The sequence below is a fragment of the Dendrobates tinctorius genome, unplaced genomic scaffold (genome assembly GCF_039654945.1).
Source record: "Dendrobates tinctorius isolate UK_male_01 unplaced genomic scaffold, ASM3965494v1 ptg000027l, whole genome shotgun sequence".
Taxonomy (NCBI): Eukaryota; Metazoa; Chordata; class Amphibia; order Anura; family Dendrobatidae; genus Dendrobates; species Dendrobates tinctorius.
Window position 1 is genome coordinate 1,407,109 of NW_027361695.1, and position 26,237 is coordinate 1,433,345.

The window sequence follows — 26,237 nt, forward strand, 5'->3', positions numbered from 1 at the left end:
GGATTGCACTTTGACCAATGTTAAGCTATGAGTCCCGGCTCATCCACGATTTTTGTCCCAGCTGATATCGGACTGAAAAAATATCGCAGCATGTTGCGATTGTCCTCATATTTCGGTCAAGACTCGCCAATGCAATTCAATGGGTGTGAGAAAAAAAATCTATTTTTACACACCGATGTCCTTTGAAAAGCCAGGAATTCATCTGCCATGTACAGTAAAATCACAGCGTGACCCGACAGAATAAAATAGATAGATATAAAGATGTCAATCACGTATGTAATTAGTACAGTGCATTTGTAGATTACTGTACATGTATTTCTTTTACAAAATAAATTATTTTCTGAAAAAAATTACATGGGATCCCCCAACATTTTAATAACCAGCAGAGGGAAAGCAGACAGCTGGGTTCTGACGTTTATGGTCTGGGAAGGGGGTAATAACCATGGAGCCTCCCAGGCTATTAATATCAGCTCACTGCTGTATAATTAGCCTTTCCTGGTTATTAAAATGAGGGACCCCACAACCCCCCCCCAAAAAAAAATGATGTAGGGTCCGTTTATAATTACTAACCAGCAAAGGCTAGGTAGATAGCTGCAGGCTGATATTAATAACCTAGGAAAGAGCCATAGATATTGGCCCCCTCCCAGTCTAAAAGCATCAGCTCTCAGCCACCCCAAAAATGGTGCATCCATAAAATGTGCCAAACCTGGCACTTAGCCTTGTTCTTCTCACTTGCCCTGGTGCGGTGGCAAGTGGGGTGATAGTTGACGGGGTTGATGTCACCTTTGTATTGTCAGGTGACATCAAGCCCAGAGGTTAGTAATGAAGAGGTGTCTATAAGATGCCCCATTACTAACCCCATTGTGATATTGTATAAAAAAAACACACACCCAGAATAAAGTCCCTTTATTGAAAGAATGAGGTAGACTCCTTTATTGAATCTAAATTAAACTATACTCACGTCATCGCTCAGTCCACTGAAGCCAATGTCTCCTGTAAGAATTACAATAATAAACAACCATATTCCTTACCTGTCTGCCGAGAAGATAATCCATTTGTCCTGCATGATGCAATTATACAGCCTTTGATCCAGCAGAAACACTGAGCTGTGCGGCTTGCTCAGTGCCTTGCTATGAACTCCTGCCACCTCACTGACGTCACTGCGAGCATGAGAAAGTTCTCATGCTCCCGTTGCCGTCAGAAAGGTCCTGGGAGTTCACAGCCAATGAACTCAGTTCCACTCACTGACGTTAGCGTGAGCGCTGTGGGAAAAGTTATAATGGTGCTTGTGCTGATGTCAGTGAGTTGAACTGAGTTAATTGGCTGTGAACTCCCAGAAACTTTATGACAGCACCGAGAGCGTGTAAACTTTCTCACACTCGCGGTGATGTCAGTGAAGCTCCAGTGTAAAAACTATCCCAAGTCCCGCCACCTAACTGCCCATAGATTGCCAGTGTATAAGGTGTCATGGGTCTACAGTGTATAGGATCCCTATATGATGGTGGTGGCCAGATGTGTGGAAACTACAACTTCCAGCATGCCTAAACAGATGCAGGCAGGGTGTGCTGGGAATCGCAGTTTCGCCACAGTATAAATCCGCATCCACAGATCCTTATATCACGGTCCATGACTCACGGACTTGGCTGTGGGTGTCCCAACCTGAACTCAACAGCCTCATGTCTCATATATGTCAAGTTCAGGTCAGGAGAACTGCAGCCAGTGTGAATTGGGTTTTATAGTGTATTCACACTTTGCTGCGGATCACACTTCATTGAAACGCTGCGGACTTGAACAAACGAGCACGCTGCAAATTTTCACATTTGTATCGCGCTCATTCTGTAGCAGACTAGTAAGATAATATTTGCCACTCAACTCATGAGAATCTGCTGCAAAACTTTTAATGCAGTCCGAATTAAGGTATGAACATTACGGTCATAGATGGGCCTTCATCAGTATACCGACTGCTCCAAATGTATCTGATGGAGTATCAAAGCCTCTTAGGGATAAGTTTTGCTGACTCCAACCAGCGGCGGACACCGCGTTGGACCCGGGCATAAATGGAAAATGTGCATGAAACACATGCAGCCAAAAGTCGGAACTGTTTTTTTTATCCAGTGCATGTGAACGGTGTTACAAAATTTCCATTCACAGGCATTGGTTGCAGAACGGAGTCCGCATTGAAATCCTCAACAAATCCTGAACATGTGAAGCGTCTCCGTCTCACTCACTTGCATGAACTTGACTCACTGTTTAGTGCCGGCATTAACTTTTCTATAAATAGTCACCTTTGCATTTCTTTTGTGTGTGACAGGTCTCCTGGGTGTATCGGTATACGTGGAGCCAGCCACAGTCAGACGATAGACAAATGAGATAAAATCCACCCCGGAAGGAGCATAAAGATGGCTGCTTGTCTACAGCGTGCCGCAATGATATTTCTGGCCACCTTGGCGACCATCGAGCCTTCGACTTCTTTATTTAGTGTTGAAATCACTAATGAGCAACCCAACTATGAACTGCCTAATGACAATTCAATAAGGAACCACTCCGAGGAAACTTCAAGGTGGAGTTCAGAATCACCGGAAGTTGAGATCTCAAATATTCCCTCTTGGACTCCAAAAAATATGGAAGATCTGGTCCTCACCAAACCTTCTGAGATGATATCTGGACTGATGAGATCAACAGAAAGTGTAGAGATCTCAAATGAATTTCTATACAATAATAATGATAATAATAATAATAATAAAGCCAATATAATGGGTCAAATGTTCCCATCGGGTTCTGTGGTGACCACATCAGAAGAGCTTGGGAGGACTCCTTCCAAAATCTCAGAAGATGAGAAGGAAAAAAAGACTGAAAGCAGCGTTCCTCACAAGGGGTACATGAGCCACCTGAGACCTTCTCAAAGGGTCAGAGATTACTTACATCTCGAGAACGATGTGGAAACAAATCACTTGCAAGCGAATGACATTGAAACGTTGACCACAATCCGCCCAACCATTTCCACCATCATAACTCCGATTTCTACACCTGTGTCAAATTTACGAGTGGGAGACGATGGGCCTTTTACTCCAATACAAAAACTTCAAATAGAAAGCGGAGATGAAGAGGTGGCCGAAGAGCTTCGGAGAGACAGCCAAAAACCTCACGATGACCCTACGACGCCTCAAGGCCTGAAGGACACAAATGAGGACAACTTCCTTGATAACAATAAAATCCCAAAAGTCCATGGAGTGCAACCTACCGGGAAATACCAGGCGGCTTTCCGAACCACGGATGGATACTTCACTCTGCACGACACCAGACTGGAAAGTAATGAAGTCATGTCTGCTGACAATGAGTTTCCTCCTGAAGATGGTGTCCATTATCAGAAGGACGGTAACACCGTCGTTGAGGAGTCCATAACCCTTGGAAATGATTCAGATGACCAATATTTGTCTCCTTTTATACAGTCAAAAGAAATGATGGATCCGGTCATTAAAGTGGGTGACATAGAACTTTCTACAGATTCTTCTAACGAGCCTGAACCCATCACACCTCTGCCCACGTTACCTCCCTATGTTATCGAGAGTGACCTTCTACAGGCGACTATGGATTCAGGAGATCACGTAACAATGGAGGCAAAAGCAAGAACCAAAACCGAGAGGATTTTAATAGTTGGTGGAGCTCCTGTCTCTTCTCAGAAGAACAATCTACAAGACACGATGATGACATCTTCACCATCACCAGCAATGCAAGTGTTTGGAAAAAGTGAGTAGATATTTGAACAGTTATTGTTGTGTCAATTCAAGGGGGTGTCCAGGATTACAAAAACAGCGCCACACCTGTCTGCAGGTTGTTCATAATATTGCACCACCATTCCCCTCAATGAGGCCAGGCTGCAATACCAACTTATAGACAGGTGTGGCACTGTTTCTAGAATCAACACGTTTTTCTACTTCTGGATAACCTCCTTTTTAAAATGATCCATCTTAAAGAATGTGTCATCAGAAAACGACCTAGCATTTAAATTTAATTTTTTATGATAAATATTTATTTTACAAATTTTTGATGTTTTGTTAGATTTTCATATTCCATTTTCATAAATTTAGCAAAGTTCACACTGACCACAAAGCCTAATATTAGACTCCGATGTCCTGTTAAACACGTGTTCATAAGCAGCAGAAGTCAGACTCAGACACTATTTGTATGGAAGCATGCTCCTGTGGCGCCCCTGAGGCTCAGTCGCCACAGAGGTACTGCACCTTCTCCTAAGGTGTAGTGCCCCACCAACTAGGTAAGTTGGGAACTCCTTTCCACACTCCAACACCTGCACCCACACACAGGATAGTTCAGCAATGGACCGGATTGCGGCTCCATACTTAGAGGATATCAGAGCACCTTTCGTGGGTCCTTGCTTCGTAACACGAGATGTGCTGGGAGGTGGGTGGAGTTGGATATAAAAGAGTGGGAAAGTTTAGAATTACAGATCAGTCTAGAGGGTCAGTCAGTCAGGAGAGACTGAGGACGGATCCCTGGAGGAAGGGATGGATGAAGGATTGCTGCAGCTGTCTCTGTGATCTGAGTCAGCTGGCACTGGGAAAGGAACAGAAGGAGAAAGACGTAGAACTGCAACCTAAGCTTCCATAAGAGAGAGAGTAGGAACAGCGCGGAACAAAGGAGTAGAGAGAACAGAGAGGAGTTGTGGGTTGGAAGAGGAACCCTGCCTATAGGTTCTCAGCGCAAGGCCGGGGCCCGGTCCCCGAGGTTGTATGGACACTTATGGTTCTGCAGCAGACACCGGTGGAGTAGTTGGCTGTAAATGCACTACTCCCATCCAAGACTTGGGGCACAACAGCAACTGAATAGAGAGCCAGGACTCTGGAGAAAGGAGTCCCCGAGAGAGGCTACAGCTGTCTGTCATACAAGTAGAGTTTTTAGGAACATCTGACAGGAGGAACTTCGGAGTACCGCGGTACTGGAGCTCTTCACACTAAAGGCGCAATAGAGGAGTCGTTCAGGAAAGGTACATGTTGGAGAGGAGAAGCCTAACTTGCCCGGGAGGTTGATTGAGTCTCTGCCCCGGAGGACACGGCATGGAAGCGGGCACCAGTGGTTACCAAGAACTGTGAGTAAAGCGTTGAAACTGCAAGCCCTGGTGTCCTCCATTCCTTCTTGCGTCCGCCAGCACCTGCTACATTCCCTGTGCCAGACACTACACCATCAAGGTGTCCCCAAATCTACACTGCCATGGGACAACAGCCCTGCCTGTGGAGGGCTATACCACCATTGCTGCATCCCACCATCTGTCCCAGAGGATCTGTCTGCAGCGTCGGCTTAACATCTCCCTTGCCGAACACCACAGGTGGCATCATGAACTATTCAATTCCATTAACCACACACCACTATTGATATTGGGCGCCCAGGGCCACGGACCGGGTCACAGCTGCCGTGATACTTTCCCCCTGACACCGGCCCGGTACCGAGTACCCCACTGCCCTGGGACTGGAGGGTGACCCACTTCAATCTGGGAAGAGGTCATTTTGGAGGGTGGGGGAGGAGGTGATCTGTGACATCCTCTAATGTGAATGATGGATCCTGTGTTATCAGCTGTATATAGAGGTGTTATCTGTCATTGTACAGGAGGAAGAGGTGAGCTGTGACATCACCTATTGTCAATGGTGGGTCGTGTGTTATCTACGGTATATAGAAGTGTTATCTGTCATTGTACAGGAGGGGGTGAGCTGTGACATCACCTATTATAAATGGTGAATACTGTGTTATCTACTGTATATAGAGGTGTTATCAGTCATTGTACAGGAGGAGGAGGTGAGCTGTAACATCACCTTTTGTAAATGGTGGGATCCTGTGTTATCAGCTGTATATAGAGGTGTTATCATTGTACAGGAGAGGGAGGAGGTGAGCTGTGATATAGCCTATTGTGAATGGTGGATCTTGTGTTATCTACTGTATATAGAGGTGTTACCTGTTATTGGGATTCTGTCTGTGGTGATAATGAAACTGCTAAAAAGTATCCTGTATAGAACAGGACATGCCAGTGTAGTATAAGGCCTAGTGGCCAGTATCAAAATTGCAAGATTTCAGATTTTTTTTTTTTATATATAGTGATAGTAATTTGAAAAAATGAAACATAAAAGCTCGATTTAAACCATGTCTAATTGCAGAATTATGACACATTCCCTTTAAGACAGGATTTCATTGTCTTTAGAGATTATAAGAGAGATGTCATTATATTATAAGAGAGTGTGATTATATTACATTCAATATCATCTCCTTGTTTTATGGCTTATTTGCATGAATCTTGATGAACGAGGTTGTGTTTTCTCTCACTTGTGCTGGAGGCCTCGCTCTCTCGGATTTGGAGCAGCAGGAGTCCTAGACGCCTCCGATCGGTATTTTCATTCCAGTGGGCAGGCAAAAGATGTGACGAAACAATGTGTCACTATATGTGAATCGCGCATCCAAAAGTAAAATGAGAGAGCCAATAATATACTGGCAATAATTAGCTTATTAAAAATCCTCCGAATGTTAGGGGTTTCAATCCGTTCTTTAGATACGTAGAGATAATGACAAACAAGAATAGCAGCGCTGTTTAAAGAGAACTTGTCACATGATCCAAAGCAGCTACCGTAGTTTCTGTTCTTATTTAGTTCCTGCTGCTCCCCTTTTGGCTCCACATTGCACATTTAATGGCAAACTGTCATCAGGTCATAAGTATTTAATATTTTAGCTTATTTTATTCTCACTGCGCCACTGAGTACTGCAGTTTTTGTTTTTTGTAAATCCGATATACGGTTCCAGAGATACGGGCCTTTTTATATTTAGTGCTAATTTTCATGGTCTTCCCTAAGGGGGCGTGGCTCACAGGTTTTGTCTGCTCTGCATAATTACCCAGTGAGCCACACCCCCTCGTTAAAGACCATGAAAGGTAGCATTGAAAAAAAGCCTTATATCTCTGGAACCGTATGGCAGATTTTAAAAAAACAAAGAACAGAATACTCAGGGGACCAGCGGGAGTAAAACAAGCTAAAAAACTAAACACTTTTGACCTGAAGACAGGTCCCCTTTAAATGTGCAAAGTATAGCCAAAATGTCAAATCAATAAAAAATGTTAATAATAAACCACATGCGAGAGTGGGCAGGGTGTCCTGTCCTGGAGGTTTGGCTTATTTTTTTGGTAAGTAAGTTAGATGTCCTACAGAATGTACATTGGAGGGTGCATTTGGGTGCTGTTGCTATGGGAACTACACCATTCTTCCAGGTTTTGTTGTTTGTTTTCCAAATTGATAATTTGGGGCAATAGTTGTCATGTCCATGATATTTTCCTCTAAACCATCTTGTCCCGTTCCATACATTAATAAGTGATCGAAAACTGTCCGTCTACCCATAGATCCTGAAAAAGCTCAAGAAGCAGAGAAACCTTCGACACTGCCTGGAAAAGTGACCCCTCTAACCCAAAGAGATCCCATTATTGGCAGTGCGCCTCCTGGACTCGTCCTGTCGACAACATGGAGGACGTTGGTGACCAAGCAGCAAGGTAGGATGTTAACCCCTTATGTAAAGCCGCACTCCGCCATCAGACCTGAGATCCTGCTCCCATGATCAGGAGCCTCCTGAGCGTCTGCTCCATTGTCTCCCTGTAAAACCTGCTTTCAATTAGGAATCTGCTGGTGAATAGATCAAAACGCAGAATAATCCAAAAATAAAGAGCTGCCCAGACAGGAAAATAAAGAACGAGCTAAATAATCTACACTCCTCAACATTGAAATTGCAACTCCAAGAAGGAAAAGTCATGTAATTCTGGAAATCACAGAATGGAGACTTTACTGATCTTCAAATAATGGAGAAATAGAAATAAAATCTCGCAAATTATTCAGTCTGGGATATAAGAAATCCCAGCACTTCCAGCCTCGGCTGCCCTGCTATCAGTGAGGTTATTAATGGTCGTCTGAGGAAGGTTCTGCCACTGAATGCACTTGGGCAAATCATCAAGATCCGCTGCTGGCAGCTCATATGTAATCGTCGACCAATGACGTCCCAGATGGGAGATAAGTCTGGAGATGCTGCAGCCATGGGAGTAGGTTTAGGCCCGATGGGAGATAAGTCTGGAGATGCTGCAGCCATGGGAGCAGGTTTTGGCCACCCAAGCTGCTAATAGTAATACGGGCAACATGCTGCCTGGTGCAACCCTTAGTAACCTCATTGATAGCAGCCATGGCTATAAGTGCAGGGATTTTTGCACATGGCACTCATTTTCTCTTTATTTGCAGATTATTAACATGGGTATTGATCCTGTTATTTCCAGAATTCCAAGAGAGGGATAGTGGCATATCTCCCTTTACAGCTTCAAGACACATCCAGTGTGTTCAGCTTCCCCCAGCTGACTGACTAAAGAATACAGCTAGCCTGTTTATGCACAGGGCTATCCAGGTGATCTAATCAGAACCTGTAGAGCCAGGATTTAATCCTAGCCTACCTGGCTTTGCTACAATATAATATAAACATATCTACAGGGATCCAATCACTTGACCGAAGCAAAAAAAGGAGGTTCTTTGGATTTTTTAGGGGATTAGATAAATAGATAGATAGACAGATAGATAGATAGATAGATAGATAGATAGATAGATAGATACTGTAGATGTGGCTTGGTACATCTAGACCCAACATCCACACCTCATGAATTCAGTCACTGATGGAGCATGAAAACTTCTGGCTGGGAGTGGTAAGACAAAGGACCTTACTACTGCAGAGACTCTGAGGACTGGTTTTCATTCTCTCCATGATGAGGGGCTGCGAACGCAAGGCGGACTGAAACGAGTAACAAGAAACAGATGGAAGGGGAGCGAGTTTGGCGTTCTGGCAGGGGGCTGGGTTATCCCTTCATTTCTTCTTGATGGGGGGGATTGCCGACTCTCCTCATATACTACTAATGCTCATACATGGTAAATAATTAGTAAGGAAAAGCCCAGATTTAAATATAGTACGGACATCAGAATGGAAGTCTTCATGTCATGTCCCCTCCATGAGCCAGAGTAAAGAACAGTGACTCTCACTATGGCAGACCTGGGTCATTCATATATCACATTGCCAACCATTCAGTAGAATGACCACATGTAATTCTCCATTTCCCCTGTAGTGGCCACTGCAGGGAAAGTAAGCAGCCAACTGAAGCTGGAGCTGGCGATCAGTTGATCACCTTTATTTACGAGGTTGTATGCTATGAGACAGCTCCTTTATTTATTGCCTCCTTCTGGAGTGGGGTGTGCAATGATGTGACTTACAACAAGGATCCTAATTTTGATATGGGGTGAGCCTCTCTGACAGCTGCCACAGGCCTCAGTGAGGTTTGGGAAGACAATCAGGGCATTTCTGGGACGAGCAAATCCTTTATTATAAAGAGAATTGCCTTCCACGTCCTGAGCTCCAGCCCAGATATGACATCTCCAGGGTAGAAACCTGAAACAGACAATTGAAAGAACACAGACGGTCTCGATTACTGTAGAGCGGGCGCAGGTGTCAGGCTGCTGTAATTCCACAGTTTCTTCTGTAGGAAATGACTCAGAGTCTGGACGACGGATGGGGCCGGACCCCCGGGAGGGAGAATGGAGGCCCCATCTGCAGTGAAAAAGGGGGTGAAGCAAAGCTTAGCTACTCCAGACTTTCCACCATAAAGATTAATAGACCTGAGTCCAAAACTTCATCAAGAACACTTCATATGGCAGGGCGGAAATAGATAGTTTTGGGGTACGATCCCCGGCAGCACCGCCGATCAGTTGTTCCCGGTGCCGGTGATTGGATGCTATCAGTTGCACGTTTCTGTCATCTGTTTGGTTGCCCACGTATCAGACATTTCTAAGGGTATGTTACAAGTGACACGATGGCTACGAGCGCTCTGTGACTGTCTACACCATGCGCAGGAGGGAGAGCGAGGCGATCTACAGGGCACGAGAGGTGAATGAAGGATCTGAGCTTCTTAATCTGAACCAGGAGACGCATCCTTCCCATCTCCAGGCCTTGTTTTCACTGGGAAGTTGTGAGTTAGCGGCATTAACACAGTGCGCTGTTTGGCAGGAGACCGCCTCGTACCTCGGCATGTGATCAGTGTTAACCTCTGCGGACAAATAAACCCACAACAAATATATGAATTCTGCGGGAGATTTCCTAAATCTGAAGCAGATGTCACAGAGGAAAGTATAAGACGGCTGGAGGGCGCCATTCACCAAATACATACCCCACTTCCTGACCCCCGTGTCACCGAAGAGCTTAGTGTAACTTATCTGACGGCGGGACGGATATTCCTTAGGCGTTTTCATTAAAAAAAAAGATTTGTGCAAGGCCGACTCCATCACGACAAGGAGAGCACATAGGGTGGGCTTACTGTCCCCCAGAACTGTGTACCCCTCGCCAGCACTGTGCTGGAGAATCAGTCATGGAGTTATAGGGGTATTTGTATCTTCTAAAGTGACGGGATATCGCTTTATGATTGGTAAGGGTCCTGAAAATAAAGGGGCCACAGTGCTGATCAGGAAACGCACCCCCATTACTGGCTGTCCTTGCTCGGCAGCACTTATGGCTGCCTTCTGTACGAGTCCGGCATTAAGACTGGCATGAGACGTTCATTTCGAGAAGCTTGGCTACAAAGTTTTTGGTTTGAGACCCAGACTACGGAGCCGGTATGTAGCTACAGGGGATGGAAAGGTAGAAGCTGCAGCTCCAGGGGGACACAAAAACGACTCTGCCACGTAAGAAGACCGCGGTATTATAACTGGTACATGATCGGTCAGAGGCCCAGGATCTATGATAAATCTGGAGATTAATGTTGATGTGATGCCATCACTACTGGAAATTTCAATCCAGCACCATATATAATTTATTTCCTTTTCTCCCTCAACTACTCCAGGAAATTAAAGGGATTAGAAAATGACGGCTTTCTTTCAAAAACAGCGCCACCCCTGTCCATGGGCTGTGTCAGGTACTGCAGTTCACCGGCGTGTAATCGCGGCACAATCTAGACTATATATATGGGCAGCTATCACGGTTCATGCACAAGGATAATTCGGCCATGTGCATGAACCTTTAGGATGGGTTAGGGTTAGAAGGCGGCCATAGTAAAGTGCAGCACAGGAAGGACTGAGGGGCCAAAGTGCGACTAGTTTTCAGTGATTTCGTATAAAAAGCATAAAACCCGTAAGTACAGCAGATCCGCAGCGAATCCAGGTAAAGTGTTTGCGGTTCTGCCGCGGGGCTGTCAGCCGCTCTGTACATCGCCGCCCCGTGAGCGCCCGATATCACGTCCGTTTCGACAAGATGCAGATTTATCTCGAGTCTACCGCTCTGGTAAACAACGTCTGCTTTCTCTATAAATGGCCCCCGGCCGCCGCCGCCGTCTGCTCGCGTTCACAGGGATCATTTCTTGAGCGTTCGCCATCACAGGATCCCGATTATGTCACATCCAAATGGAAAACAGCTTGGTAACCCGCAAACACGCGGCAGCCACATTTGTGCAACGTATTATGGGAGCTGGCGACTCCCAATCACGTGGCCCCGAGCTCTGCTGGATGAATTACCGATATAAAGGGCCCAGTCTCTGCGACATTGATTACAGAGCGCCGCACCGGACGGTTCACTGCAGATGTCAGGAAATGTAAACCGAAAACATACGTGCGTATACTGGAAGGAGAGTGTAGTCAGATTATACATCGGGATCGGGGCCAGAAATTAGATTAATACCTGCAGACAATCAGCATGGAGCGCTGCAGCCATCATTGCACTTAGAGGGATGGATCCCCCTGGACCCATTCTTTTCGGGTACCCATCTTTTAGGCAACTTTATTTTTTATCTAATCTCATTGGAGATGAGTTTTACTGATTCAGAACGCTAGAGTTAAAATAAATGCCAATATTACGGCTGCCTGCAGTCACCACTAGGGGGAGCTGAGCAGATTACTGTGTTTCGCATTTGGAGGGGCTGAAGAAGACGATGATATGGATAAGAGAGGTTTGTAAGATAACACTGGTGGTGGTGATCCGAAACCCGGCACCCGCAGCGGTCAGCTGTTTGTAGGTGTCATGGTCACCAGAAGTGCCCAATGTGTAGAACCAGAACAGCACAGCACCACACAATGTGGGGTGGACGATCTCGGGTACTGCAGCTCAGCTCCCATACGGAGCTGTGCTGTTCTGGCTCCTCACATTGTGTCACAGCTGATCGGAGGGGCTGCTGGATGCCCCCAGTCTGACGTGGATATCAATTTCATCTCTTTATTCATCTCTTGTTGTTATAAAGTGTTTGTTTCAACCTGCCCAAGGCTCCGCGGCTGCGTACACACTGTGCAGTCACAACAAGCGGGCACGAAGCCTGGAATGTAGCAGGCCGTGGGCCGCCATGTGGGAAGGAAGCTGGAATATGGAAATGCACTGTCAACAGACGACACCACACCGGCCCTACCCTGACTGCGCCATCTGCAAACCAAAGAAACCAGGGTTTATATAGTACAGTTGTGGCCATGATCATATCCTGCCCCAACAGCAGCATCAGACTCCTGGATTGTTTTTACATTTCCATACTGTAGAGATCACTTAATAAGAAGCACTTCTATGTATCTCACACAGGATCCACCATTTACAATAGATGATATCACAGCCCACCTCCTCCTCCTTCTCCTGTTCATTGACTGATAAAACCTCTATATAAAAATAGATAACACAGGATCCACCATTCACAATAGGCCATGTCACAGCTCACCTCGTCCCCTTACTGTACAATGTCTCATAACACCTCTATACACAGTGGATAACATAGGATCCACCATACACAATATGTGATGTCACAGCTCACCTCCTCCTTCTGGTCAATGACTGATATCACCTCTATATACAGTATATAACACAGGACCCACCATCCACAATAGGCCATGTCACAGCTCACCTCCTCCTCCTGTACAATGACTGATAACACCTCTATACACAGTGGATAACACAGGATCCACAATTCACAACAGATCATGTCACAACTCACCTCCTCCTTCTGGTCAATGACTGATAACACCTCAATATACAGTAGATAACACAGGATATACCATTCACTATAGGTGATATCACAGGTCACCTCTTCCCCCTCCTGTACAATGACTGATAACACCTCTATATACAGTAGATAACACAGGATCCACCATTCACAATAGGTGATATCACAGCTCACCTCCTCCTGTACAATGACTGATAACACCTCTATATACAGTAGATAACACAGGATCCACCATTCACAATAGGTGATGTCACAGCTCACCTCCTCCTCCTGTACAATAACTGATAACACCTCTATATACAGTAGATAACACAGGATCCACCATTCACTATAGGTGATATCAGAGCTCACCTCCTCCTCCTGTATAGTAACTGATAACACCACTATATACAGTAGATAACACAGGATCCACCATTCACAATGTGCGGTGGCACAGCTCACCTCCTCTCCTCCCTACACTATGGTATACGCTCTATTATAGAAGTCACTGACTATCTCCCAGCGCAGTTTCTCAGCAGCTGGGCTTCTGCCGGCTTCAGAGTCTCTGTGATTTCAGTGTTTCTCTTCTAAGTCCTAATAACAACAGTTGCATAACTGCTGGCGGAGCCGGAGGGACTTCCAGCCAAGCTCTTCTGCAGCCAGTCCAGCTCGGCCGAGGCGCTCAGCATGCCGATGAGAAAATCAGCAGCTGCAAATGTGTTGCGCCCCCGCGGCCGCCTGGAATATTGATCAATGTCACATTTTGTTATGATTTTCCTATTACAAAACAGACTGATTGGAAACAGCGGCCTCGGAAAGTCGAGATTCTGAGTCTGGATTTATCATTTTCCTGGTCAAAATATTTTTACTACATAATCTGCCATCACTCAGAGTCTCCCATTCCCATGGACAGATAAAATTAGTTTCATCTCGTGTATTAAATCGTATCTTCTCCAGTTTAGAAAACACATTTTAAAATCCATTCCTAAAAGGGGGTCCTTAATAATTTTAGCGCAATGCTTTTTTTTTCCCTGCGGAGGCGCTGTAGGGAAACTTGACACTTGCTGGCGGTCCCCCTTACAGATTACACTTGATCACTTGGTGTTTGTGACGACCAGACAGGTAATGTCCAAGAGTGGACCCTCTGGGTCGCGGACCTGGAGCTCCCGGGGGCGAGCGCGCCAGGTGGAGCCGACCCTTATACAGGGACCGTTAGGGGCAGACCCTCGGAAGACAGATACCGCGACAGCCAGAACCAAGAGGGGCGGCTCAAAGGACCAGAGAGGAACTGGTGGAACCAGAGCAAGACGAATCAGAGATATAGGACGGGTCAGGCACACGAGAACGGAGTACAGGACGGAGTACCGGAATACGGGACTGAGTGCGAAGTGCAGGACTGAGTAGGTAGTGCAGGACGGAGTACCGGACTGAGCATGGGGTGCTGGACCGAGAACGGAGTACAGGACGGAGTACAGGAGTTCAGGACTGAGTGTGAAGTGCAGGACAGAGTAAGCAGTGCGGGACGTAGGACGGACGGGGTACAGGACTGAACAAGGAGTACAAGACGGAGTATAGAACTGGACAAGAATACAGGACGAAGTGCAGAACTGAACTAGGAGTACAGGACTGAGGCAAGGCAGAAATACAGAGGGAGTTGCAGGGAAGAACCAGTACAACTTAGCCAGAGTACCGCAAGGTACAACACACGATAATCAGGCGTCTCTGCCATCTTGGAGACGCCTGATATAGCATGCGCTGCGGGCTGATTGGCTGGCCAGACCTCTGGGCGGGAGCTGCAGGGTTAAGGAACCTGCAGAGCGCGCGCCCGCGACCTAGAGCGTGCGCACGTGAGCACCACGCGCCGGGAGGACGGGAAAGAGGAGGAGGCGAGCACGGGACGGCGAGCTGAGGGCCGGTGAGTATGGACGGCTGCTGGAACGGCGGCGGTCACTGCCGCCGACGTGACAGTGTTCTGACCTGATGAGACTAATTTTAGGAGGTGCAAAAAGTGGAAAATGCCTTTAAATGTAAAGTCTTACAATCAATTACGATAATTTTTGATACATTATTCCCCCTTGAAACGTGCTGCAGATGTTCCATAGGAGAGGGGATAACTTCCCAATTACTGGGACCCTCACCGATCGCAAGATGTTTGAAGAACCCCATGTGAACTGAGCGATGGTCTCATCTTATTCCAACAGTCCCATAAAGAATAACTAGAGCAGAGGTGCACATGCTAAACCTCCGTTCCATTCTCAAGATTAGGGGAAGTAGCAGTGCTCGGACCCCCGTAGATCGGGAATTTATCACCTATCCTATGGATAAGGAATATCTTCTAAACTTTAATCTTCTAAACTTCTTTAACAGAAGGCTTTGTGCAAGCGGCCATGCAGGAGATGAGCACTTAAGGGTGCCATAAGTAAGCACTCTGAAGAAGACTTTCACCAAGCGGCAAGGGTCTCAGGACCCAAATTCCATCAAACCGCAGCACGTTAAATGATTTCTGATCCTTCATGTACCTGAAACACCCCTAGAATAATGTTACTTCAAAATGAGAGTTGCATTTTTCTAATGGAGAGGGAGGGATAATTTTTGGAACTTCTTATGCCAGTTCAAAAATTCATGTCTCTTACTAAATTTTACCACGTTTTGGACTGTTATAAAATCAAAAAAAGTAAAGCTTTGGAGCTAAGAATTTCATTGTAATGCTTTGTTTCTCCTGCGGAGGTGCTGTAGGGAAAGTGAACACTTGGTGGTTACAGCCACAGATGCCAGTGTGATCGCAATAGACGTACAACCCGTGATAAAGCTAAATTTTCTATGTGGTTGTAAAAAATGGAAAACGCTGTTAGATTGAAAGGATTTCAGATGATTATAGAACGCCCGTAAAATAATGTTCTTAATGGGTTAATGTAGGAACTTTTTACATTTTCATTTGGGGGCGGAGAGGCATAATACTCTGTCCAATACCTACTGTGGCCCACATTTATTAAGCAGTTCGTTACAATTTTGAGTGTAAAAGGACCATTTATGGTCACTTGTTGGAAGCACAATAATGGAGTGAGTCAACTCCGGCTCCACCTGCCGTGTGTCGCCCTATTAGAGATACCAGTGCTTTTCGTTATGGATTGGCCCTACTGTATACACATATAGTAGACATGTCCACCACTCTTTGTTTGGATAAGACATCTTTCCACCAGTCACCGACAGCCTCAATGTCTGTCCCACTTCTATATTTGCTTATCTTAGAAGAGGTGACAAGCGGATTGTTTTAAGGACATTAAAGACCCCGTGACGGCAGTAATATTTTGGCACTTTGCCCACTCTCGTGACTTGACGTGCAGTTGGTAGATCAAGGAGCATCGAGTGACTTGTCCCCGGGCCGTGATCTGCTGCACTCACTTATTCGATAACACAAAACCCATTAGTCTCCAGCTGGAAACGTTACACGTTGCCCCTGTAGAGACCCCCTACACGTTGCCCCTGTAGAGACCCCCGAGTCATTGACCTGCCCGAGCTGGGGACAGATCGACTGGAAGCATCTGCAAGAACGTTTCCATCACCTCATCAAGAACCTTCATTCCTCTACAGCATAACTTTGGTCTTTCCTCGCTGAGAACTATGGAAAGGTTTAGTCTACTGGAGCCCACCCAAGTCAAAAAGGAGGTAAAGAACAATCAAAAGCTGCCGCAAGCCCTAATGTCAAGAGGCCCGAGGGAAATGGGTCGGTGCAGGAGGAATTTTCATAATGTTACCGAACAGTTTATTTGAGCTAGACAAACAGAAGACACGAGCCAAGGAGGCTGCAACCAAATACTAGAGATTAGAAACCTGGTTGTGCTGACAGCCTCCTCCTCCAAGCACCCGATAGACATGCACGCTCGTGTCAGATAAGCATGCATGTTTCCAATAAGGAGATGGGAGTAAGTTTTTGCCAGACATCACCGAGAGCCACTTATCTCCCCTGAGAACAAGGGGATCGGACGTTGAAATTCAACCAGCTTGTGCTTCTTTCCCCCAACATAATCTCTTCGGGGAAAGTCAGGAGACCTCCGTACGCATCAGGTGGTCAGTCAGTCCGACCAAACTTTGGAAGACTATTCTTAATTGTGTACGGGGGTCTTAAGACAGCAAACGTGTCCAATGTCCAATGTAAAATCTGTAACATGCCCCCCCCCTCAACTTCCATGCACCAGTTATACTATTGGTGCTCACTTAGTTGGCATAGTGGTTTTGGGCCCCCTTTGGCATCAGGGACTGGATCTAGGAAGACATTTGGGTGGTGGGGGACAATAAGAAGTGGTTTGGAGTCTCCAGACACAACTGGACCTGTGTTCTCCCAAGTTTAGAGCTGAAGTTGTAAACATCTACTTTTTACACCTGTTTCTTATCCTACTTCAAACCTCACTACCTAATCCATTTTTTCTGCAATTTTTTTAGTGCAAACCATCAATAGCGGAGGGCCAACTCCCAGCACCCCGGCCAATCAGCTGATTGATGGGATCGCAGTGCTCCAGTAATGCTACAGCGCCACACATTGTGTTGTGGTCACGAATGGTACTGCAAGCTCTCTCAACAAGTCAATAGGATAACTTACAGTACCATTCACAGCCCTTATGAATAAGTATAGGACTATGCCGCTTCAATCAGATGATCAGAGACATTGATGACCTGTCAGTAATATTAAAGGTCTCGATAACACCCCTTTAAGCGTCACCTCAATAGTTATTACAGATGTCCTCCAGAGAAAGCATCTTCAGATGCAGCAGAAATAGAAGCTGTCGCTGCACCCTGAGCGCTCTGCAGTAACGTCACTGATCTTATTGTGTGACCCCCCTCCCCTGGTCCGACCTAATCCCTATCAAATCCTGTTTTCTTTCACTGTGACCTGGAGATTGGATTTGAATGCCCTTGAATACACCGATGAGCTCATCCCTCTTATGTAACTTGCCGTGTGATTTGTATTGTAATGGCCGGCACTGCCTGTGATCTGCCCGTCACCACGCTGGGTGCAGGACGGACAATATTCAACTTGACGCTCATTGATTGTGCACCCCTATAGCCTTGTACAGGAGGAAGGTGCACACGGAGAGGAGCCAGGCAGACTGCTATATGGCTTTGTTTACACAGAGGGGATAAATCAAATGTAGTATAGTCACTCTCCTTTACTTCTATATGGGGGCACTCACTTTTTGGCCCCTTTTTTTTCTTGGCGAGATCATGGCAGCTACAATGGATGAAGCTCATTTAATGGGGGATGGCCAATAGGGGCCTTGTTCCATACTTTTTTGGAATCAAATAGATCGCGGTACCTCTTTCACGCTGCCTGAATGTGTTTTTTGGGCACCAGCACCACCAAACCCTCCAAGAAGTAGTTTTTGAGAGAATTTGTACCCAGGAGATTTGCCAACTCTTCGGGCGCTCCTGAGAGAATTGACAAACATGCCTTCTTCTACAGGGTCCATTGCAAAACGTGTCATAGAATCATAGAGTTGGAAGGGACCTCCTGGGTCATCTGGTCCAACCCCCTGCTCAAAGCAGGATTCGCTAAATCATCCCAGTCAGATGTCTGTCCAGCCTCTGTTTGAAGACTTCCATTGAAGGAGAACTCACCACTTCTCGTGGCAGCTTGTTCCACTCATTGATCACTCTAACTGTCAAAAAGTTTTTTCTAATATCTAATCTGTGTCTCCTCCCATTCAGTTTCATCCCATTGCTTCTAGTCTTTCCTTGTGCAAATGAGAATAAAGTTGATCCTTCTACAATGTGACAGCCCTTTAGATATTCGTAGACAGCTATTAAGTCTCCTCTCAGTCTTCTCTTTTGCAAGCTAAACAATCCCAAATCCTGCAACCTTTCCTCATAAGACAGGGTTTGCAGACCGGTCACCATTCTGGTCGCTCTTTTCTGAACTTGCTCCAGTTTGTTGATGTCTTTTTTAAAATGTGGTGCCCAAAACTGGACACAATATTCCAGATGAGGTCTGACCAAAGAGGAGTAGAGGGCAATAATGACTTCACGTGATCTAGACTGTATGCTTCTGTTAATACATCCTAGAATTGCATTTGCCTTTTTTGCTGCTGCATCACACTGTTGACTCATATTCAGTCTGTGATCTATTAGTATACCCAAGTCTTTTTCACATGTGCTGTCGAAGACTCCCATCACCTTGCAAGGAATTGGAATAAGAGAGCAAGAAATGGGGAATGGAGGGGTGTAAGCTGTAAAAACGCGGCATGCCTATGGATGAAAATTTTCAAAAAGGGGTCAAAGGTAGTACTTGCATTTGGGCCACCAGTATTATAAATGGCACGCAGGAGGGGGCTACACGGTTTGCACGGGGGCCCAGGTGTCCGGTATGTCAGGTACAGGAGTATGGAGGTGACATTATCATTACGATTAATCCCTCAGGCGATAGAAATTTTCATATTACAAACTGTCCATCAAACTGTCAGGAGCCATTTCTGATTTTTACTTGTTTATAAATTTTCGGTTTAGAAAACTGTATGTTATGTGCGGCCCCATGGTAACTGCTGGTGCGTAAAGCAGGACACAATCCCGACCCGAGCATGAATCAGCTCCATAGCATGACATAGGGTAAAGTAACATCTCACATAAGGGCCCAGGACCGCCGCTATGAATGTGGCTCATTGTACTCCGCACACGACTATGACTATAGGGCCGAGGAATGCAGACGTTTCACTGGTACATTAGGACCGTCCCGTCTCAGCATTAAGGCCCTGATGGATTATAGCTCGCAGGAATATACAACTACACTGCATTTATCACAAACGTTTCTTCTGAGAGAAGTTTTACCATCAATAAGGTGGTAAGTAATATATCCGCAGCATAATGCTCGAATAGAGCAACAAGCCGCATCTGTGTACCTAAGCCGAGCACACGCTAAATTCCTCATCCAATAGACTCCAGGATTCCTGAGCCGGTGTATCTGAGCCTGCTGTGTGATACAGCAATGCTGAGCTGAGCAGGGGTATAGGTATGGGGAAGACTGGGCAATAAGGACATGTACCCCAGCTGCCGGGGGGCCAATAATCCATTCAGCGATGGCAGGGGTAATTATAGCGTGAACTCTATGTGTATGGGAGAATCGGCTTATGTGGCTGTCAGCCAAAGCATCAACTGGTCGACAGTCATCTTATAGGTATGGCCAGCTGTACTGTGCATGGGGTTGTCAGGAGAGATTGGGCTAATGTGTATGGGGGCCCTTAGAACAAGTGGTTTCTTTTTCTTATCTGTTTTCTTAATTAACCTTTTTGTCTCTTTTTTTCCTTCAGGCCCAGTGCCAGACACTTTAGAAGAAACTAAAGTGGCCCCAAATGGAACCAAGAGGAATGGGCGCAGAGGAGAGATAAGAGTCACAACTCAGAGAGCCTTTCATCGTCCCAAGGTCATCGATGTCCCAACCAACTATCCTTCCAAAAAACCAACCATGGACTCTCAAATGTGCTCCAAGAAGGGCGGCACATGCGAATTTGTGGGAGCCAATTACACTCTACTAAAGTGGGATGACCTACAACGCACCCTCAGCTTTGCCTGGGATATGCACGTTTACGGGACTGGCATCCTCTTCTTGCTATTATCAGTCATTGCTCTCATCAACCTTATTGGATCTCCTATTCTTCGAGTGTCCTATCTCCCATACATCATTCTGGCCAATGCCCTCTTGTTTGTCATTGGAGTCCTCCGAGGGGTCTTCTTTCTTCTTGACCCCTATGGGACAAGGATGAAGATTACGCAACCTGTTGCCCTGGTACTGTACAATGTGACTTTCCCACTCATGCTAACGGCATTTGCTACTTTGGTGCTGTTGGTCCTGAAGATTGCCCGTCTTCAAGTGCTACCCCCAAAGTTCCAGAGCCTTGCCTTGCTTGCCGTCATAGCAGTCATTCATTTCATCGTCCTTCTAAGTGCCGATCTCTTAACCCATCTTCTGAATCCTTCCGTAAACATGGTCTTACAGATCCTCTCCATTTCATGGGGTATTTTTTTAATGGTTGGCAATTTTGTAGCATATCACCAGCTAAGCAAGAGTAGTAAAGAAATTGTAAATGAGACACAACGAGCATCACCAACCGCTGAAGATATTGTGGTGGTTCAGACCCAAGAAAGGAGTATTAAGTGCATGTTTACATCATCCAGAGTGTTAATAGTGGGCAGTATTTTTGGACTTTTATGTTGTGCTTTACAGGTCTATGCAATATTGTGGCTGTATGGATTACTCGGCAAAAAGAATACATTTTCCTGGTCCTGGTGGTTCCTTCAGTTTTGGTTTCGAATATTCGAATTGGCTCTTTGCTTCTCCATGATCTTTGTAGCTTCCCACAGCTTCTGCCTCCAGTGCAGCAGTAATGATCATACCTGCTGGTCCAAAATCATCAGCTATTTCTGCACCTACAAGAAAAGCGACGTTCCAGAATATCCAAACAACTGCTACGACTGGACAAACAGCATTCAAGACAGGATGGTAAACAACAACATCAGCAAAAACCTCATCCGCAACCAAGCCGAGAACGTTCCTCTTAGGATCATCAAGGAAAACAATGAGACTAAGAGTGGTGCCGCCATCGGGAACAATAGTCAGTCATCATCTCCCCTCTTCAGACCTAAACCCGATTCTGTATTTGGCCCCAAATCTCAAAATGTGACCATGGGACGTTCTTACACAAGTATTTGTTTTGAGAAGGAGTCAATGCTGTCACTGACAGATCTAGAGTTTCGTCCACCATCTCCTATCAATCTGAGTAGAAGCATCGACGAGGCATTGTTTCGAGAACATCTGGTAAGAGATAGCATATTCCTAGACTCCAGTCTCCAATATCCTAGTTACTTGACCCGGCAGGAGTCTTGTTCTTCCTTGAAAGAATGTTCTGCTCTGAACCAGACTGTAGACCCGCTCATCTCTTCTGACTTGAAAATGAGAAGATGCAGCAACCCCGACTACATGTACAGCACGGCCAAGTGTAACTCCACCACCGATGCCGACTCTCCAAGTGAAAGCCTTGAGCAAAGCAAAGAGCTTCCTCGGGATCTTACCACCGATGCCGTCGTGTCGGTCAGCTCCATGGACAGCGTTTCGAAAGGGTCGATCAAAATCAGCTGGAATCCTTGGCGCCATGGACTATCTTCTGTTGAAAGTCTTCCCCTTGAAGATGCTCCAACCACCCAACTTCTAAAGCAAGGATCTCAACCTAGCATCATGTCCAAGAGCAGTGAGCCCGAGAAAAGTTTTGGGAGGAGACTTATGGAAAGAAGTCAAACCACAGATTCACACAGTATTGCCAGCGAGACCATCGAACTGTGAGCCGGTGCTTCCACCAATGACTTGTCGTAAAAGAAAAAAAGGGAAAGGTGCCTGTTTTTTTTAAACGAAAGAACATTTCTATAATATCATAGAGGAGACGCCCCGACCTCTAGTCGGATATTATGTCATAAGCACACTGCGCCTGTGTTTTAGGAATCGCCATATATCTGCTTTTTGTTACAGAACTGTTTTCTATGTATTTATTTTGGGTTGCCATGTGTGACTTCCACTGGACTCTTATTTTTTGGGGATTACAAGATGGACGCCTGTCTATTGTATTGTCTTATAAAAAGCACTTAAAAGGCAGAACTCTTGAATTTCTGTCGGACTTTAACCCTATAAAATAGTATTGTTTTAAACAACCGACTAAAGGACATGGTACGTTACCCCCACAACGGTACGATGTTTCCATGACAAATATTTTGAGGCCTATACTGTCACCCCTGACCAAAAAAAAGGCAAAGTGGTTAATGACAATCAGACTAAAAGAAATCTAAAAGTGTAGAAAAAAATGGGTAAAAAATATGCTACGAAAAAACGGACGTTGTCACTACATGTGTGAGCAAACCGGCAGCTCCGGGCCTCTGGGGGGGCGCAAAATAACTTCTGAACCCACCTGTGGAAAGTTCTGATTATGTTAAACTTACTTTTGGTAGGGTTGTGGAAAATTTCGAGAGGAGATTTGGAGGCCAACACACACCCTAGACTGTTGGCCCATCCTGTGACATGGGCGGCTTCAGTTGACTTTTGTCGAATGTGTACGGAGACGTTAAATAAATAAACCCTCCCAACCAACTACGGGGCCACGTGGCTGATGTAGACCCCATTACAGAGAGGAAACCCAAAACCAAAAAGGAAATCAGGTCAAAATGATCAAAGATACACATGGGGAGAAGACATTGGTGACGTCTGAGATCCTTCAGTCACCATTGATTTCCAATTACAGCGCTCTGTCGAGAGATGGGGCCCCTTTAGCACTGCACAGAGATTTCTTCTAGGGTCAATGAACACTATTTCTTAGCAATCTGTCATCGCTTTCCAGAAGGAGAAGTCTCTGCACCGTGCCAAAGGGTTCTTCTCCTTCTTCAGTTTGGATCTAGGAACCCAGATGTCCATGACAGATCAGATCATTTGGCCAGGCCATTCCCTCTACTGCGGGTGATGTTCACATGCATTATGGCAGTTTTAATAAAGGAACAAAGTGGCAGCATCTTATGTTACCAGTATGACGGACCAGTTCGAGGATTCCACTACTTTCCTAAAAAAAAAAAATAAATCACGTTTTGCCCCCATTGGTGGCGGCTGCTTTAATCGCTGTCAGCACAAGCCACACCCCCTGAGTCTGGACTCCACCCAGATATTCTCTAACCCCTCTCACCCTGGCAGGCTGGCAGCGGATCTAGCAAATTGCCTGTCACTTTGGCAATGTACGGACAGCCGAGCAGGAAAAAAAAGCAGCAGCCCCGCCATCTTAGTCAGCGTTAGTAAGAGATTTTTCCTAAAATACACTTTGGTGGAGCCCCCCTTTAACATCCTGCCCTGTGAGCAGGTGATGGACCCTGTTAACCGTCAGTAATGCCACCTAGGCCGACCGTATACTGTATCCAGTACTTATCGTAACCTTGTAGCGTGCGGCCGCCGTACCCGGTCTGTATATACGTCCACTCCTCGTGGCTTCTGTCGCACCAGCAATCTCTGACGTCGTAGTCATTGCTGGATTTATACGGCCTCCCCGAGTCGGAGAGGAATTTTCAAGGCAGCTGAGGCACAATCCCGGGACGTCGGGAACGTGACAGTGGTGTAGACTGTGATGTAAGCTGTGACAATCTAAGCGAGAGCGCCACCTACGTACGCGGGGGCCGCGCTTCTCTTTCCCGCTGCACAGGAGCCGTATTTCTATATACCCAAGTGTCAAGGCTTGGTAGGCCAGCCATGCCGTGTGCCAAATTACACCTGTACATACAATAAAATATGTCTTTAAAAACTTAAACGCGTCCTTATTTAAGTGCCGCTCACAGCAACAGCATTGAAAAGGCTACTTAAAGGGGTTGTCCAGGACTGAGATACTAAACTTGTTCGACACCCGCGTGACCCGCCGGCTGCTATCAAGTCCTGTGCCCGGGGGAAGTTCAGTGTACGGCGCTCTCCCGCTTCCACCAGTCTCTGCACCTATCACAAGCATATCCACAAAAAAGATGATTAAAAGGCTCTTTTACTAATATGAAAAAGACTTTATTTTTAGAACCACATATAAAATATTGCACATCACCAATTAGAGAAATAAGGGGAAATAGACATACACATATGTATAATGTGATTACACACATAAAAAAGAGGCACACATCCAGTACATGGAGAATAAGAGCTGCTATATGTCACCAATTATATAGCTATCATAATATGGCAATTGTCCAAAAAAATGGGTCAACCTCAGAGAACAAAAAGTTAATTAATTGACAATAATATTAAAATTACCGTGTACTAAAATTAGTTCTCTCAGATTTCACCACTGAGGTTGTGTACTATACCCTCACATAATACCACATAATGTAAAGAAACCATATTATAGATGTCTATTTATATCAAGCATCCACCACTAAAAAAATGGCTACTATAATTAGCATACATTGCCACTACATGATACTGAACATTTGTGGGACGATGCATAGATACAGCCACACATCCCGACTAGTCACCTGTTTCACTATCTGTATTACCGCCAAAATGGCCGCTATATAAACAGGTAACAAAGCCCATTATGTAATAATTACCGGCAGTGGTGGTCAGGAGCTGCTCCAATGTCTGGATAGCACGTCCGCCCCGACGCGCGTTTCGGACCCGCCTTCTTCAAGGGGCCTAGCCAGTATGTAAACCGGCATTCTTTTATAGTGTGCCCGGGCGCCGCATACCGGAAGTCGTGCCCGCGGCCCGGAAATGACGCGCACCGTCGCCGAGGCAGCCACAACGCCGGTCTGCACTGGCGTCACACAGTGGGAGTGGCTGGGGCGGGCCTCCCCCACCATGTAGAGATGCCACATACAGACAGGGGCAGCTGTGACAGGGAGACAGGCACGTACTGAGCCGGTGGCACTGACTAACAAATACATAGAACGCACACAAATTGTGAACATATCGAACCAAGTATACCAACCAATAATATATAAATACATACAAATTGCATATGAGATCAGCGATTGCCTATCAAGACAATATCATATATATTTAGACACAAGAATTCTTTCACCATAAATAATTATTACATATCACTATTAGCCTAAAAGAATATATAATAGGTATCATAATCATTGCTGGCTTCTTCATTTCTTGGCAATAGTTATTCACCCACAGTGGGCTGGATTATACAGTCATATGTAAAAGTTTGGGCACCCCTATTAATGTTAATCTTTTTTCTTTATAACAATTTTGTTTTTTGCAACAGCTATTTCAGTTTCATATATCTAATAACTGATGGACTCAGTTATATTTCTGGATTCAAATGAGGTTTATTGTACTAACAGAAAATGGGCAATCTGCATTTAAACAAAATTTGACCGATGCAAAAGTATGGGCACCTCAACATAAAAGTGACATTAATATTTCGTAGATACTCATTTTGCAAAAATAACAGCCTCTAGTCGCTTCCTGTAGCTATTAATGAGTTCCTGGATCCTGGATGAAGGTATTTGTGACCATTCCTGTTTACAAAACAATTCCAGTTCAGTTAAGTTTGATGGTCGCCGAGCATGGACAGCCCGCTTCAAATCATCCCATCAACCATGTGTCCTCGTCATACTTGGCAGATTTGACCTATCACAAGCAGGATATCATTCACATGACCTCTGCAGCCAATCACTGTCCTCCAGGGCGTTGTCAGAATGTACCACATGTGACCTCCGAAAACAAGGATTGGCT

At 45.6% G+C, this 26,237-nt stretch overlaps 1 protein-coding gene across 2 annotated transcripts in view; it reads left to right on the plus strand.

Annotated features, from left to right (window-relative positions):
- Positions 1 to 24,315, plus strand: part of PRRT3 (proline rich transmembrane protein 3) — a 56,861-nt gene extending 32,546 nt beyond the window's left edge. For both annotated transcript variants that reach the window (XM_073569637.1, XM_073569638.1), the window contains exons 2-4: positions 2,312 to 3,747; positions 7,388 to 7,534; positions 20,299 to 24,315. In XM_073569637.1, coding sequence (XP_073425738.1) covers positions 2,400 to 3,747; positions 7,388 to 7,534; positions 20,299 to 22,325 — 3,522 coding nt within the window. In that variant the 5' untranslated portion in view covers positions 2,312 to 2,399 and the 3' untranslated portion in view covers positions 22,326 to 24,315. The remainder of the gene's footprint in view (positions 1 to 2,311; positions 3,748 to 7,387; positions 7,535 to 20,298) is intronic.
- The last annotated feature ends 1,922 nt before the right edge of the window (positions 24,316 to 26,237 follow it).